Here is a 16540-nt window from a genome sequence, read left to right as displayed (position 1 = left end):
TCTATCTATCTATCTATCTATCTAATAAATATAGCCTAATCACAAGGCAAATCTATTATAAAAAGAGTTACCTCTCCATATTTGTAATTGAGCTTTTCTTTGGATTTTGTTCATAGTTTGTGTTTGAGGCATTTCGCATCCAAACAGGAGTTTTCTTCAGTTATTCTGGCTCATTAATTTTTTTTAGCTCAGATTGAAATTTGGAGGGGCATGCTGGAAATGATGTGAGGTCACCAAACTCAATACATTCATATAGGCCTTTTTCACAGCAGATCCTTTGAGTTGTCATTGTAAGAAAAGCACAAGTGTTACTGAAAACATTAACAATTGCTTTGTTCAAGTGTCGCTTAAAAGTGTGACAGTGTGAGGCATGCACAATACCAGAACCTGTAGCAGCTAAATGGAATTCAGCTATCACAAATGGGTTATTACCTGCTACTATGTTCATGTCAAACTGTCATCTGTGAAGAAGGCCTATAAGAATGATTATGGTGTAATTTATCCCATCTCATCAGGTACAACAGGAATGTGAGGATGATGTTAAGCAAACACAATTTTTACATACCAACACTGTTGTAAGAGTTGGTCTAATGAGCAAAATAACCTTGTACTTATATTTCTGCATTGTACCCAGAGCAATTGCTTACATACTTTTTGTTAAAGTAACATTTCCCTTAAAAATCCCCTGCTGTAATATAGGCTTATGTTTTTGATAATGCTATGCCCCATTGTCTTAATATTATAGGAACTGCACTTCAAGACCCCAGTGCATACTTAATAATGGTACACTTAGTGTTCGATAGTGAATTTCTAATAATAGATTAACACCATGAGGAAGTTTCACTTTTAGCCAAGCCATATTTTTTACTTTCAATATTTATGAATAGTGAGCTTGGGAAATTGTGTTCTTTTGATCTTTTTTTTATGACCTTGAAAACTACGACTGCTTAAAACATATATTTTTTATTGAAATAACGTTCACTTCCTCAGAATTCCTTTATTTTTTCTTAATCGTGCCTGCTCTATTTCCCCATTTCATTGCTCTGCAATATCAAAACATACTCCTTTCAGGCCTATTCCTTTTTCTCTTCCTCTGCTCCATGCTGCCGGATCACTTTCCCCTCCCCCTCTTCTTCACCAGCTCTCCCTGAGAAGGGGAGCAGCTGAGAGAACTAACAGGGAATTAATGTCCATCTCTGCAGACATGTGTGCCATCAGCCTCAGAGCGCTGTAAACACGATCTAATATATTGTCACTAGCATCCCTAATGTGTGTAGAGGCGACCTTGATCATGCCCAGTAGGCCTAGGACAGAGGCGCCGCGTGTATTCTGTTTTGGTTGAAATTGTCAGTGTTTAAATCTATGTACATTTGTGTGGCATTTACGCAGGCCTTTTTAATGATGCTGTAATTGCTCCTTACTGCTGGAGTGTGTTCAGATATTCCCGGTGAAGCTCACAGTACACTGTGGTCGTGTATTTACGATGCTTTAGAGTCAGACGATGTGACCTCCTTTTAGGGAGTGGCCCAGAACAAAAAAGCATGGACTGATCTGTCAAATCTCCGTTCGTTTGGTTGGTTTCGTGTTAAGGAGACTGAAACCGGGCTTTCTGTGCTCTCAACCAGACTTTACATATTGCAGGCGTTTCAAATATGCTGTGTGAAGCTCATACTCTTAAATGGGTCAGCGTATGGTTTAAAAATGGCAGCAAATGAATGAACCTGTTGGGTAGTTGCCTGCCTCTCTCTCTCTCTCTCTCTCTCTCTCTCTCTCTCTCTCTCTCTCCTCTCTCTCTCTCTCTCTCTCTCTCTTCTCTCTCGATATCAGGCTCTGCTATACTGTATGTACAAGCTGTCCATACTGTGGTTCCTGAAATAATGCCTAGAGCTGTCTTTGCGTGTAAGACGTACAGTATGTGTTTTGTATGCTGCAGCTCACTGTAAATGAGAGAAAGGGTGGGGGAGGGGCAGGGGCAGGTAATTTTCCGCTACTTGCTGCTGCAGCTGCAGCAGCAGGGAGCTTCCGTACCGATCGAGGTATCAGCTCCACTCGGCTAAGCTCTCCCTCCTTCTCTGCTCTGCGGCTGGGCGGGGCCGACAACACCTAGTGTCAGTCACAGCAAACCGGTTGGGCGGGGCAAAGGACCAGGGTGGATGAGGACGACAGGCTTTTATCCATGCAACCAGAAGAACATCGTGTGTGTGTGTGTGTGTGTGTGTGTGTGTGTGTGTGTGTGTGTGTGTGGGTGTGTGTGTGTGTGTGTGTGTGTGTGTGTGTGTGTGTGTGTGTGTGTGTGTGTGTGTGTGTGTGTGTGTGTGTGTGTGTGTGTGTGTGTGTGTGTGTGTGTGTGTGGTGTGTGTGTGTGTGTGGTGCTGTGTGAGTGTGTGTGTGTGTGTGTGTGTGTGTGTGTGTGTGTGTGTGTGTGTCTGTTGTGTTACAGGATATTTTTTCGGGAGCTGCAAGACTGTTTTTTTCTCCATAGGGCTGATATTGCCTGCTGTGTGTTTTATAGAGCTGCGATAATAATAATATATACCTATTGCACACACACAGCTATTGGGAGAGCTGTAGGTTTTTGGCAGTTTGTATAAGATGATGACTTTTATGATGGGGTTTAGAGTGTGTATTCGGTTAAAGCTTTTAACTCTGTTTCCCAGTGCTGCAATACAGTATTGATTCTACAGTACATTATCCTGGTTGAGGCATACAGCTAAGTGGTTTACAGCTCCTGAAGCATTCACCTAAGTCATATTGGGGGAGTACACAGATAGGTTTGGCAGATGGGCCAAAAGCATGACGTATTAATGTCCTTACCTCACCAGTTTAATCCAAGGTGACATAGCAGCAGAGTGATTCACAGAAAATTGTATTTATTCTTCATTATTTATTTCCCTGTCTGTCTGTCTGTCTCTCTCACACACACACAAACACACACACATCTTATGTAGCACTTCCTGTTTTTCTCCTTTACAAGGGTGTGTCCTTGTGTGTGAGTGAGGTTAGCGCTGCTATCTGTGGTTACCATGGAGACTGTTCCGAGCCATAATGAAATGATGAACTAGCCTTGTTTCCAGGGAGCTGCCAGTATGTACCCACCCCCACCCAGACATCAGTCCCAGCATGTGCTTCACTATAGATGCAAGCAGGAAGGAAACAGGGTGGACACAATGGGGGCAGGGACGATGGACAGAGACAAAGAGAAAGATGCCAACCAAGGACGTGCAGCATCTTGAGCAGAAATGCCAACTAAGACAAAGGATAAAGGAAGTGAGAAAGCGAGGGAGAAGTGCGTGTGATTAGAAAATCGGTTCTAAAAAGGGAGAGGGTTTTAGGGAAAGTCACAAATACGGCAGTACAGACTTGAGCATTAAGCATGATATAGTGAGAAAACTGGAGCTTCTGAGGAGGAGATGGACAAAAAACACATTGAATACATGCCCTGCAGCTGAGTGAGAACATCACAGGCTTACAATTGGTCACAGATAAAAAGAAGAACTTATCACCACCCCTCCCCTTCTCCCCCACTTCATCCAACCCGTCCTCCATCCCGTCCTCCATCCGTGCTCCCTCTTAGTGGCATCGGGATGTTGTTGCCGTCATAAGATCAGCTTTGTCATGCTCAGAACCACGGGTTCCATCCTCTCCCATCCGGCAAGTATACAAAGCCAGGGCATCCTAAGAGGGAAGTATCCAAAGCCTGCCTGCATTTTCTGATAGCTTTGTTCAGTGCCACAACAAGAATCTGTTTAATGTATGCACAGGCTGAACCAGGACAACCAAGGAACTGTTTAACCCTTACAGGGCCCCAGAGGGACGGATTTTGACTGCTTTTAGTTCTCTCAGGCCCTTTATTTTTGAAAGCAAGGTACACAAGGGATAAACACAAACAAACATACCCAAAGAATGCCTCCTCCATCCGCTTACTGTGTTTCCACCTGAGTAAAAGGATTGTGGTTACCATGGGGCTTTTTTCTTTGAGATTTAAAGATGGCAAAGTAATTGGGCATATAGAGGAAAGTCTGATGAGAAGAAGGTATGAGAACACTGCGTTGTCATGGGGCTTTTACTCAATTTACTAAATAATACTATTCTTCAGTCTGTATTGATAATGCAATTGATCAAATATTTTGAGATTTGTATTTCAGAATTTATTTTCTACGCATTTGTCATTTCATTTGAAGAAGTAGTGCAGATGATATGAGCTTATATGTGAAATATGGGTGTTTATTCCCTATTTTGGTTAGGGAGACAAATGCTTAAGTTCAAATGGCTTTGTTCTATGTATGCTGTACACCATTTTGCGCTTGAATCCATATTCTACGCGTGTTTGATGTGTATCCAGTACATATATGAAATGTGTAGTTACTGTTTTGATAAATACTTGCTTTTTTACCGATTACAGTATTTAGACTCTATCTGTATCCTTTATTCTGCTCTTTCTCGTCTCACCTCTGGAGGGTGTACTGCCGTATATCTTGTTTTATCCATTGTGTAATATGAGAGAGAAAATGACTGCCACTGCAGTCTGACGTCTGTGCACTCCTCTCTTTCTCTCCATCTCTCTTTCTCTCTCTCTCTCTCTTAAATACACACACACTCATGGCTGGGATTATGTTTTAGTGCTTCGGCTTAATGAGAAAGCCTGTGTGGATGGGCAGCAGGGTGGGGATCACGTGTCCAACCCTTGTACTACTGCTTCAGTCCAACAGAGGGACCAATTTCACTGTCTCACCCACCTCTGCTCTCTGTTGTTCAGTCAACCTATCCCACCCATACAGTATAATTATATTTGCAGTGCCAGTTGCATTGGCCTCCTCCTTTTCTACTGAGGCATGACTCCAAATATACAGCGACCCTTTTACTGGAGATACTGTATTGTTTTCACACATAGTTTAAATTTTGGTTTCAGTAGAAGAGATAACCAAAGCACAACATTGTTAACATAATTGTCTGGTGATTGTCCCTAAAAGAGTTATGTTGACTTTATACATTCCATGATTACTCCCACCAAGTGTAGATCTCACAAACATAATGGTGAGATAGTTGTTTAGGATGCTGTTTTCTGCTGTCCCTTCTAAGAAAAGGGTCTGTTTTGTCATTTTATTTTTTCAGTAAATCTTTTTTGTTTAGCTAAATTTGAAAGTACATTTCTTGACACCACACACGCTGCTGCCCACCTACACAACAGCCTGCAAACATTTAGTCTCCCTCACATCCTTTTAAAAAAAAGGAGAATACGATCTGTGCCTTTTAAAATGTGACCAGTATACCAACGTAATTCAGAATGACTGCTCTCCCATTGTTCAAAGTGACACTAAAACAAAGCTTTTGAATAACACTGATAAGAAAAATTTGGGCTTGCAGTTTCTGATTATGGACCTGAATAAAAAGGTTTTTCCTTTCCATATAAATGCTTTAAAATAAAGCATATTATGAACTTTCTCTGTGAACCTGTACAGGTGTAGTCAGTGTAACTTCTGCATGCACCTATATTCCCTGCAGCCAATGCACTGGTTTATTAAAGCCCTTGATTGCTGTTTCCTGCCACTTAAGAACAAAAGGAAACCACAGCAAAATACGCTCTGACATTCATTCAGATAAAATCATGTTGTCCTTGGATAGCATTTAAAGTCTATATAGTCTCTCTATATATTGTGTGTGTGTGTGTGTGTGTGTGTGTGTGTGTGTGTGTGTGTGTGTGTGTGTGTGTACAGAAACAAATGCCCTTTATTCTTGCATGACTTCTTCTGTTTAAATATGTGTTGACTGAGGGAGTGATGTAAGGAGTCCTGCTTCATGATAGCCCAGCTGTGACCCGTTTTTCTGTGGATCTCTGCTGTCATCTGACTCACCAAAATGGGAGATTCCAGATGAGAGACTCTGAGGGGAAGTAGTATGAATGGCTTTTAGAGCGGCCGCTTACAGTATTAATGAGGTTGAGTCTTAGTGAAGAGAATGCTATTAATATGGTGGCCATCATGCATAATTGATGCAATTGGGGGTGTTAATATTCTGGCAGAGAGAATGAACAAAAAGACTCTTATTCCCATATCTATCACAGGCCTGAGGCCACACTTTTTTCTTCACCCACTGTTTTTTGATTTTGTCTGCCAGTCTACAAAAGGCATGGGCATGGATTTCCACTTAAGACCCCAGTATGCTCCTCAACCAGTCATCAGCTGGAACAGCGGATGTCTGACAGAGACGCAGCTGGCGGCTCTCCAGAGTGGAGAGAGTAGGCGAGAGACAATTGGGAAAAGTGAGAATATGGAGGGGTTGGAAAGGGGGTTTGAGAAAACAAAAGATGTCAAGGTCAAGTAAATTAATTGATGAAGAGGGGGAACTAAGTTCTGACAACCTGTGTTGTTTTAAGACAAGATGCTGTAAACATAAACACCAATTAGCCAATTAGCTCTTTGAAATCTGTGTTTGTGGATGCGTAACGGGCATCTGTCTGAGGTGGAATAATAGTGATAGCTTTATCTGCAGCACCCTTGAGTGAAAAATGAAATAATCCACAGCTCAGCGGCTTGCAATCATTGCTGAAACAGATGTAATTGAAACAGGTATGAGAGAGTTGTAACATCAACACATTGGAAGAGTAGAGGAGAGGGAAATGAGAGAGACAGGTGAAAGGGTCATGTGTAAGTCCAGATCTGTTTGTTGTCAACAAGATAAACGTTGCCTGTTTTCATTTTTGTGTCATTGCCAAACACAGAGGTCCAAGTATCCCACCGGAAAATCTTCTAAATGTCACGCTTTGCTTGGCTTACCATGCATTTAGAACCATCAGAGAGCGCTGAAAGGCACCAGTTGAAAGAAACTGTTATCACTGCTGCTCAGTGGGAGAGAGAAGTAGGCCTAAATGCCAAACCCTTTTTTTTTTATTGATGAGTACAACATGTACACTTTTTTATTATATTGATAGAGTAAGAGATGAACTATACCACAAATTGAGTCTTTTATTACTGCAGTGTATGTACAGTAGATAGGATTAGTGCATGTAGCTAGTAATTTGTCTTCCTTCGATGGACATTTGTCTGCTTCTATAACTTCCCATTTCGCCACCTCCTCTTCGTCGCCTTGTAGTGTGAAGAGTCACTCTGTATCTACCCATCCACTAGCAGCATCCGAGTGAGTCACTGTCTTCTCCCTGTCTCCCGGGATGCCAAGTGTTGTCATCGCCGTGGGCAGACTGGGCGTGTGGTGAGTGGCAGCGCACCAGGAGAGAAAAAAATATTATGTGGGCGGTAGTGGACGCTCATCTTGGCCCAGTGGCCAAGGCCAATCAAGAAGGCCCAGGGTCTCACAAGGCCACATCTTCACAGCATATAACTTGTTTAATAAATATAAAGAGTGACGATAGATCCCATCAACACAGATTTAATGTCGGTGGCTTACTTAATGTGTCATTGTTGATCCTCAGACCAATTCTCTCCAATTATTTTGAATTTTTGAAATGTGTGGATATGTGCAAAATCCCTCCAAAAGGCTGCTCTGTGTAAGTGCAGTAGTAAATACAGATGTGGTTAGTTGTAGATAATTGTGGCTGTGCAGATAATGTGTGCATAACAATGTCTGCCTGTCAGGAGAGGACAGCGTTGTATTTTTGCCAGATATGAAGAGAGGTTACATCTGGAGCATGTTGTCTGTGACCTGGTTAGTGTCATCACCAGTAAATATCCTCATGACATGTGTTTTTATGTGGGAATGAACCATAAAGGTGTGAGTCACTCTAAGAAAAAGTGTCATGACAGAGGGACAGGAATTGTCATTTCTTATCCTTTCTTCTTTCTTCTTTAACTTGGCTAATGCAAAAAAAGCCATATGCTCAGTGGTGTAAGAAGTATTCAGATCCTTTATTTAAGTAAAAGTACTAATACCACACTGTAAAAATACTCTTTTAGAAGTAAAATGCCTGTGTTGAAAATGTTGCATAAGGAAAAGTATTTAAGTATCATATGAACTTAAAGTTTTAAAAGTAAAAATCCTCCCATTTTAGAAACTTGAAACGATGCAAACTCTTCTGTTTTTAATTGTCCCATCATTTATCTGGACTTGTAGCCTGTGATATTGTTGGGTAGTTTAATTTATAATCAAACCTATTTTATAAACTACATGTGTTTATTTTAATTTGTAAAGTAACAAGTAACTAAAGCTGTCAGATGAATGTAGTGGAGTAAAAAGTGCAATATTTCCCTCTGAAATGTAGTGGAGTAGTAGTAGAAAACATGAAAAGAAAGGACTCATGTAAAGTACAAGTAGTACAAGTACTTGAGTAAATGTACTTAGTTACATTCCATCACATAGTATTGCTGAACATTAGGTTGGAGTTGTTGCACTAAAGCCAATCCACTAGAGCTTTGTTACAGTTGGTGTATTTGTTTATTTATTGTTTCCTTTTATTTTCAAAATATGGTCTGCATGTATCAGACATCTGCTTTTCTGTTTGGCTCGAGGGTCCCTGAGTAACTGTGGGACTGAGGGTTTCCATTAGTGAGGAAATTTAAACGCCAGGATGGTTCATAAATCAGTTTAACAGCGCACAATGAAAAGGGCGGTGGCACTGACAAAAACAGGGGAAACGATTGTGTCGAAATCCTTTCCCTGAAATCAGTGTGCAGAATCAGATGACATTGGCCGCTTCGGGGACGGAGTCCGGATTTGTAGATAGATGCAACTCCAGAATCGTTTAGTCTCTTGTGTTTTTACTTGTATTAGATGTGTTCGATGTAGCCTTTATTTTGCGGAGATGCTGAAATGCAGCCAGCATCGTTTGAGCGAGTGGCTCCCCCTCCCCTTTTGCCCACAGACACCATCGCAGGCAGAGAGAGAGAGAGAGAGAGAGAGAGAGAGAGAGAGAGACAGCATCAGTGAAATCAGTCAGCATTGCCAGTAGGATAGAGAAAATAAATTTAAAAAACAGCACCTAGCACAGAAAAGGAAAACATGGATGCACGGGGGAAAATTTCCTTTAAACAGGCACCAGTGAGGATGCAGTGGTCGTCCTGCTCATAGTCGGAGTTATGCACGGACTATTCCCTTGTTTTTAATGAGGCGGGTGGGCACGCACAGCAAGCTGAAAAGGCGGAAATATTTCTCAAACCGTCCGCAAATTCTGCATGCCTGCGATGGCTGTGACTGCGCGATGCTGTTACAGTGTAAACGAGAATGTGCCTTTTTCTTTATATTTAGTTATTTTCGTAATCAGTGGCCTTACAAATGCACAAATTCGATACTCCATTCCTGAGGAGCTGGAGAACGGGGCATTGGTCGGTGACATTGTCCGAGATTTGGGTCTGGACCTGAGAAAACTTTCCACGCGACGAATCAGAATCACATCGGACAGTGGACGGAGATATTTCACCATAAATCACAAAACCGGGAAGCTGGTGGTGAGTGACCGCATTGACCGAGAGACCGTTTGTGAATTCAGTGGCACCTGTTCACGCAACCTGGAGGTGGTATTAGAGAATCCACTGGAGGTGCACAACGTGGAGGTGGAGATCTTGGACGTGAACGATAACGCGCCGCAATTCCCCCGAGATGAATATCAGCTTGAGTTGTCGGAGTCCGCTCTCACCGGGTCGCGCTTCCACATCGAGGGAGCTCAGGATGCAGATGATGGCTCCAACTCTGTGAAGCAGTACCGCCTCAGCCCAAACGACCACCTCACCCTGGACTCCATTAAGCCCTTTTCTAATAATAAGCACATCGAGTTTATTCTCAAAAAACCCTTTGACCGCGAGCAGATGCCCTCTCATCAGCTAATCCTGACAGCAATGGATGGGGGCACCCCACAGCGAACTGGCACGGCCAAAATTAATGTACGCATTCTTGACGCCAATGACAATGTACCTGCGTTTGACAGCTCTGTGTACAAAGTAAAACTGTACGAAAACTCTCCAAAGGGCGCACTTGTAATCAAATTAAATGCATCAGACCCTGATGAAGGCTCAAATGGGGAAGTGTTTTACTCCTTCAGCAGTTACACACCAGAAAGAGTCAGACAGATGTTTTCCATGGACACAGTAACAGGGGAAATTAGGGTGAAAAACAATATAGACTATGAGGAGACAAACTCATATGAAATGTACATACAGGCGATGGACAAGGGGGCATCTCCTGTAGCAGTTCACTGTAAAGTAGTTGTAGAAGTTTTAGATGTCAATGACAACATTCCTGAGATTGTGCTGTCTTCACTCTCCAGCCCTGTACGTGAGGATGCTCGGGCTGACACAGTTGTAGCATTGATCAGTGTGAATGACCGTGACTCTGGACCAAATAAACAAGTTAGCCTGGAGATCATGCCCCATTTGCCTTTTAAGATTAAGTCTTTCCGGAACCACTACACCATCGTTACATCCGCTTTCCTGGATCGTGAAACCATCTCATCCTACAATGTCACTGTCAACGCTGTGGATGGAGGCACTCCGCCCCTGTCATCTCAAATGACTTTTAAGGTGGACGTTGCAGACGTGAATGATAACCCACCTCGTTTTGAACAGACATCTTATACTGTTTATGTTACAGAGAACAATGCTCCCGGTGCACCTCTGTGTGTTGTTAAGGCCACTGACGCTGATGCTGCGGAAAATGCACGCATCACCTATACTGTCCTGAATGACAACAACCATGGCATTCCTGTAGCCAGCTACGTCAGCATCAAACCTGATAAAGGTGAAGCATATGCCCTGCGAGCCTTTGACTTTGAAAAGCTGAGAGAGTTTCACTTTCAGATTAAAGCCCAGGACAATGGTGTGCCTCCCCTTAGCCGTGTGGCCACAGTGTATGTTTACATTATTGATCAGAATGACCATGTGCCCAGGATAGTCTACCCACCTGCTAATGGGAGCCGCACCACAGAGACGCTGATGAAAAACGCTGAAGCAGGAGTGTTGGTTAGCAAGGTGACGGCGTGGGATGGCGATACAGGACAGAATGCATGGCTGCTCTATGCCCTGCAGCAGACTAACACTGACCTTGACCTGTTCAAGGTGCATGAGTACACAGGTGAGATCCGCACAACAAGGCGCGTCATCGAGGAGAACTCCACTTCCTTCGTTCTGACAGTGCTAGTGTGCGATAATGGCTTACCGCCACTCTCCTCCACGGCCACCATCTATGTGCATGTGATGGAACTGCCACCGAAGTTGACCCCTGACCCCAAGCGCATCATCAGGCCCAACAGCCCCCTAATGTTTTCCAATGTCACCCTCTACCTTATCATTGCCCTTAGTGCCACAACCTTCGTGTTCCTGGTCACCATCTTTGTGCTGGCCATTGTGCGTTGCCATGCCTACTGCACCCAGCCTGGCTCCTGCTCCCCATGTTGCGTATCCAAGAAGAGTGCTCCAGAGGGGGGCACCTCAGCTGGTGGTGGTGGGGCTGGAGGAAGAGCTGCAGGGGGAGGAGGGGGTGGAGGGGGTGGAGGAGGCGGTGGAGGTGGAGGTGGAGGGCAACCAAACGACAATGTGGCCCTGCGACGTGACCTCAAAGTGGAACCGCATTATATTGAAGTGCGGGGAAATGGGTCTATGACCAAAACATACTGTTACAAGACATGCCTGACCGCCACGTCAGGAAGTGACACTTTTATGTTCTACAACACGGGACGACCGCACAGTGGCACCTGGGGCTCAAGCTACGTCACCAGCCATAGTGGACAGAGCCAGTTATTTGTACGCCGTCTCAGTATGCCAGATGCAACTGCCATTCAGGTGTGTGTCTGGTGTGATCTCTGTGATTTGTTATTTTAGATTGCCTTATAACGGTAAAAGACACACAAAGCACAAGTCATAAAAGGAAAATTCTCAAAGAGTTATGTTTCAGGTTTTGCTCTAGGGCGGTGTTGTTGCAATAGGATTGCAGTTGACATGTATGGCTCAGGATCTGATAAAAGCTTTCATCTGTGCTTCTGGTGTTTGAAGTTTTAGAAATATACGTATATTATTTATTATTATACATTCCCAGGATATGCTTAGTCCTTTAAGTTCTCCTAAACTACTAATTTTTAGGATCTATCAGTATCAGATTAAAGAAAGAGAAACCACCATTTTGTTTGTGCCATCACCTTTGCTGGTCTTAACATTAGTTGCCATTTATCTTCAGGTCTGCATCTTAGAAACCCGTAGGGGTGTGACGAGACGCTTACTCCACGAGACGAGACACATCACGAGATTGGGTTCACGAGAACGAGACGAGACGAGATTTTTTAAAAAAATTTAAAGAAATCCTCGATGAAATATATGAATGGAAAATAGTTTTTTTATTCAACTGAAAAATCACAAAATGCAAAACAATTTAGGTGCATTTTGAAATCAACTATTAATGATGAATGTTATTTAACTTTTTTTGCAAAGGACGTGCAACACTGCAAATGTTTTGTATAAACCTACCAACTGGCTTCTGCCCTGTACAATTTCACACGAGAAATCTAACTCCTTTCCACAAACCGACACTAAAAAAATAAACAGTATAATAAAATGAATGTGTAATAACAGAAATAACATTTTAAATGCAAACAGTAAGTGTATCAATAACCAAAGTACTGCTCTCTCAAAACTGTGCAAACAAACAACAAAAAACCAAATGTTGCACACAAAGGATTTAAAAGTGGCAGGGGGATCTTCAATTGTAATTTCACGCTCCATCACGCTGACATCACATCGCCTCACGAGACAACTTTTCACCTCGACGAGAAATCTCGTCATGTTTTAATCTCGCGAGATCTCGTAAAACGAGATCTCGTCACACCCTTAGAAACCCGGCATACACAAGTGAGGGTAGTTTATTTAGGCTGTGGGTGCGCTGATTTGCTAGATGTAGTGCCTTTAGCATTTGTATGATGTTAAAGTGCACCTGTCCTCCACAGTTCTGCGGAAAGCTGTACTTAAAATATATTTCAAGAACCATCTCTCTCCCTCTCTTGGTCTCTTTCTCTGCACCCTGTTACTTACTCTCTTTTCAAAACAAGTTAGTTGTTCACCTATGACCCCACACAGCCATTGTTATTTGTCTTATGTGGGCTGTGAGCTACACTATTCAAGTCCAGTAGGTCCAGAGGGCATTCAGTGGCCATTTCTGTAGAGAGGAAATAGTACAGCCTTCGCCAGCTACGAGGGCCACCAGTCCCACTGCACCAAAATATCCTCTTCTTGTCACGTACCTCTTTGGTACTGAACAGTGAGCCAGAGTTTGGGTATCGGTGAAGAATGAGGCAGAGACTCTGTCTGATTATCATTTAGATTGGAGCCTTATTATATGTATTTTTCCCCATGTAAAAGGTTGCACAAGGTTGTTTGCATAATTTGTGGTAGTAGTAAAACACACACAGCATTATTAGGATAAAACAAAAGTTATTTGTGTTGTACATGATTGCGTTTGCCCCGGAGCCTCTCTGAGTTAGTCTATGCAGTGCAGAAAAGGATATAAGAGAGAATAAATGATTAAAAAGAGAAATAAAGAAATACTAAAGGTAATTGTCCTGTTGTCACTTGACAGGTTTCTCATTAAATGGCATGTTTGTTCTTGCTGTGTAATTAATTGGCAACGATGTGTTTGTTATTGCTGGGTGTGGATTGGCTGGCGCCGTGCAGATGAGGCAGGGGAGGAAAGATGATTGGACACAGTATTGATGGCGGAGGTGTGAGCTCTGTATCCATGCTAGAAGTGTTCACTCAGGGGGAGGGGGAAGAATGGAAAAAGGCGAGAAAAGGGTTGAGTGGCCAAACCAAAATCTTTCTTCATTCTCTGATTTACAAAGTACAGCCAGACAGGCAAATGTATACAGTAAAAACCCATGGTATTTTTTTCCTATCCACTGAAGGGGGTGTCTCTCTTTCAAATGATGAAACAAAATGCATTCAATTTCTCATCCTCCGTATGAGTCAGATTTGTTTTCGTTTATCTGTTTACATGTATTGCATTAACTGGTAACATTCTAGTTTTGCATGTATGTTTATCCTTGGACGTTTATCAGACAATGAACATGTTTAAGTTCCAGATTGTTGTATCTAATGTGTATATGTGCTAGTGTGTGTGTTTCCATTTACACCCATAAACACCATACGACCTCTCCCTTCGGTCACTTGCAACATGGCAAATGATTAACAAAGCCGTTAAGTCCCATTAGTGGACAATCTGGTCTTATTTGAATGTTTTTTTTTGTTTCACTCTCTGCTCGTGTGTTTTGTGGAAGGTAAACATTAGACACATAGCTTTTATTTTTAATCCAATTCTAACATTTTTTTGTCCTTTCAATGTTAAACTAAACTACCGATCTAGCCAATGATTGCTATTTGAGGAGTGATTGTCTTCAAATAATCAAGTGCGTTCTTAGTTTTCAGAATGGGTAAGTGTCTCTGATGCTGCACTGCTCTGTATCCCTGTAGACATTCTGCTCTGATTGAATGAGACCAGGAGGAATACCAGGCTTCTCTCATTAAGACCAAATATTGGATTTCAAGGGTGATGAATGTCCACTGCAAACTCATAGAGGTCAATGCAGCTTCAGCAGCAAGTGAACATCTGTCATATTTGAAAGGAAGTGGAATTGCAAATGGGTCTCTTATGAACTGCATGGCCAAGCACAGATGATTTAGAGTTAGTCAGATTGGTTTAGCTCTGTCAGTGGTTTAGGTTCAGGCTAAAAAAATACCATCTCATCTCAGTTATACGGTCAGGTTAACAGCACATTTTGCTGCACACCGAGCTGCACCATTGCTGAATTTTAGTCTAACCACATTTTGTCAGGTTTTACAATGTTGTATCTTAATAGGTTTCTTATAATCAAATTTACTAGAAGCACAAACAAGGAAATCTCTTATTAGGATGTCACAAATGACTTGCATCAATGGCAGACAGGCAGAGGTTGCAGTGGTGTCCGTTTGTGTCTTTTTGTTGTGTTGTGGTGAGTCTAAATGCAGGGCTGAGTGGGTTAATCTGATATCTTTCCCCCATCCCTCCTCCACCTGTGACCTTCACAGGAGTGAAATGAAAGAGGGCGTTGGATGGAGGGTAAAATGTATACTGAGCTCTGCACAGTTACCATGGTGAGATGTGTCAGACTGACTCAGGCGGACTGTTTGCCAGCGACACTCAAGGTTTTGACCAGAGTTAAGAGGATAAAACAGGGAGAAAGAACTCAACAGCACAGGAGAGGGTTGGTGAATATACAGAAGCAGAGTAGAGGAAGGGAGGGTGGTATGGTGACAAGGAAAAATACAGCAGACAATGCAGGTCTTTCAGAAACCATTACCTAATTGTATAACAACAATATTACAATATTAGAAATATAGTAGAAGAAGGGATGGGAGGAGGGAATTAGGTATACAGCTGTAGCTTTGATTTGAGTCTGTTATCAGCATTATGGTAATGGACTGGTCCCAGAACAGCTTGGTCTGAGTGCACCAACCCTGGGCATGTAGCCTCCAGGGCATCACAGTACTAGGGTCAGTATGCTGCTGGGGTTAAATCTTTCAAAGTCATATTTTTTTCAGAGGACATGGATGGAAATAGGGAGGGAATGGGGGAGGAGGAGAGGGTGTGGGGATGGGAGGAGTGCACCTGCAAGCTTTAATTCATCACTCACTTCTCTCCAAACGCAGGGCCAAGCTGTCATTGCTATGACTGTCTATGTGTGTGACTGAGTTTGTGTGTTGTTGTTTGTGCGTGACGCGCATGCACTAGCAGTTCTCTCCATGATTTATTAATGAGACAGTATTGGCTTTCGCCTGTACTTAACACTCAATTCCTCTACTTCTCTCTTGCAGCCCAAAGGGCCGAGTGGAGACTGGAGATATTCAGCCTCCCTGAGAGCAGGAGGTGTGATGCAGAGGTAAGCATCCCATTTTGTTTTCTTTCATTTTGCTTCCTCAGACGACTTTGAAAGTTTAATTTAGCCACCTAACACAAGTTTATAGTTGATTGTGGGGGTAATGTAACATATCCTCAAATAATCTACAGAAAGGGCTTCAAAATGCCATTGAGGAATACTGTACATTTAAGATGTGAAATCATACAAACATGAAATGAAGTAAAATGTAAGACAAAGTCAATCTTCAGTCAGTTCTAAGGGAGACGCCCTGTCATCCTGCATTGTAGACCAAATATAATAATTTCATACATAGAAGTCATTCTCTAAATCCGTTTTAGTTTGTGGAAATGGAATTTAAAAAATATCTACATGAAAAGGGTACAGACTGTACTTTTGACATGGCCACCAGGAAGACATTAGAAATGTCTCCAAAGCCCTACCCATTTTTGAGGCATTCATTGGCCTATTCCAGTAAATCTGTCTGAGATCATCTTTGCTGCCAGCTGTTGCTCAGCTGTGATCACAGTGCTGAGGGACAAGAGGTGGGATGATTACCATCTTGTTTTACCCAAAGTTTAAACAAAGTATTACTCTTATAATGATCATTGAAAGTAATTGAATTTTGAATTATGAGAAAAGCGACACAGTGAGGAGAAATATGGTCGGGAATGGCTCTCTCAGTATTGCCATAGACAGATGGGGAACTGACAGGAGGGCAAAGTA

The 16540-nt window shown here is 42.5% G+C and overlaps 1 protein-coding gene across 3 annotated transcripts in view; it reads left to right on the top strand.

The window, feature by feature from the left end:
* pcdh2ac (protocadherin 2 alpha c) overlaps positions 1-16540 on the top strand; it is a 183655-nt gene that overhangs the window by 152582 nt on the left and 14533 nt on the right. For 2 of the 3 annotated variants that reach the window (XM_032528343.1, XM_032528344.1), the window contains exon 2: positions 15774-15838. In XM_032528343.1, the coding sequence (XP_032384234.1) occupies positions 15774-15838 (65 nt within the window). Of the gene's footprint in view, positions 1-8737; positions 11721-15773; positions 15839-16540 lie in introns of those variants that run through there. The other variant, XM_032528342.1, reaches the window with a different exon arrangement.

This window comes from Etheostoma spectabile, chromosome 10 (genome assembly GCF_008692095.1).
Source record: "Etheostoma spectabile isolate EspeVRDwgs_2016 chromosome 10, UIUC_Espe_1.0, whole genome shotgun sequence".
NCBI lineage: Eukaryota > Metazoa > Chordata > Actinopteri > Perciformes > Percidae > Etheostoma > Etheostoma spectabile.
Note: the sequence above shows the minus strand (reverse complement) of the source record. Positions and strands in the feature narration are given on the sequence as shown.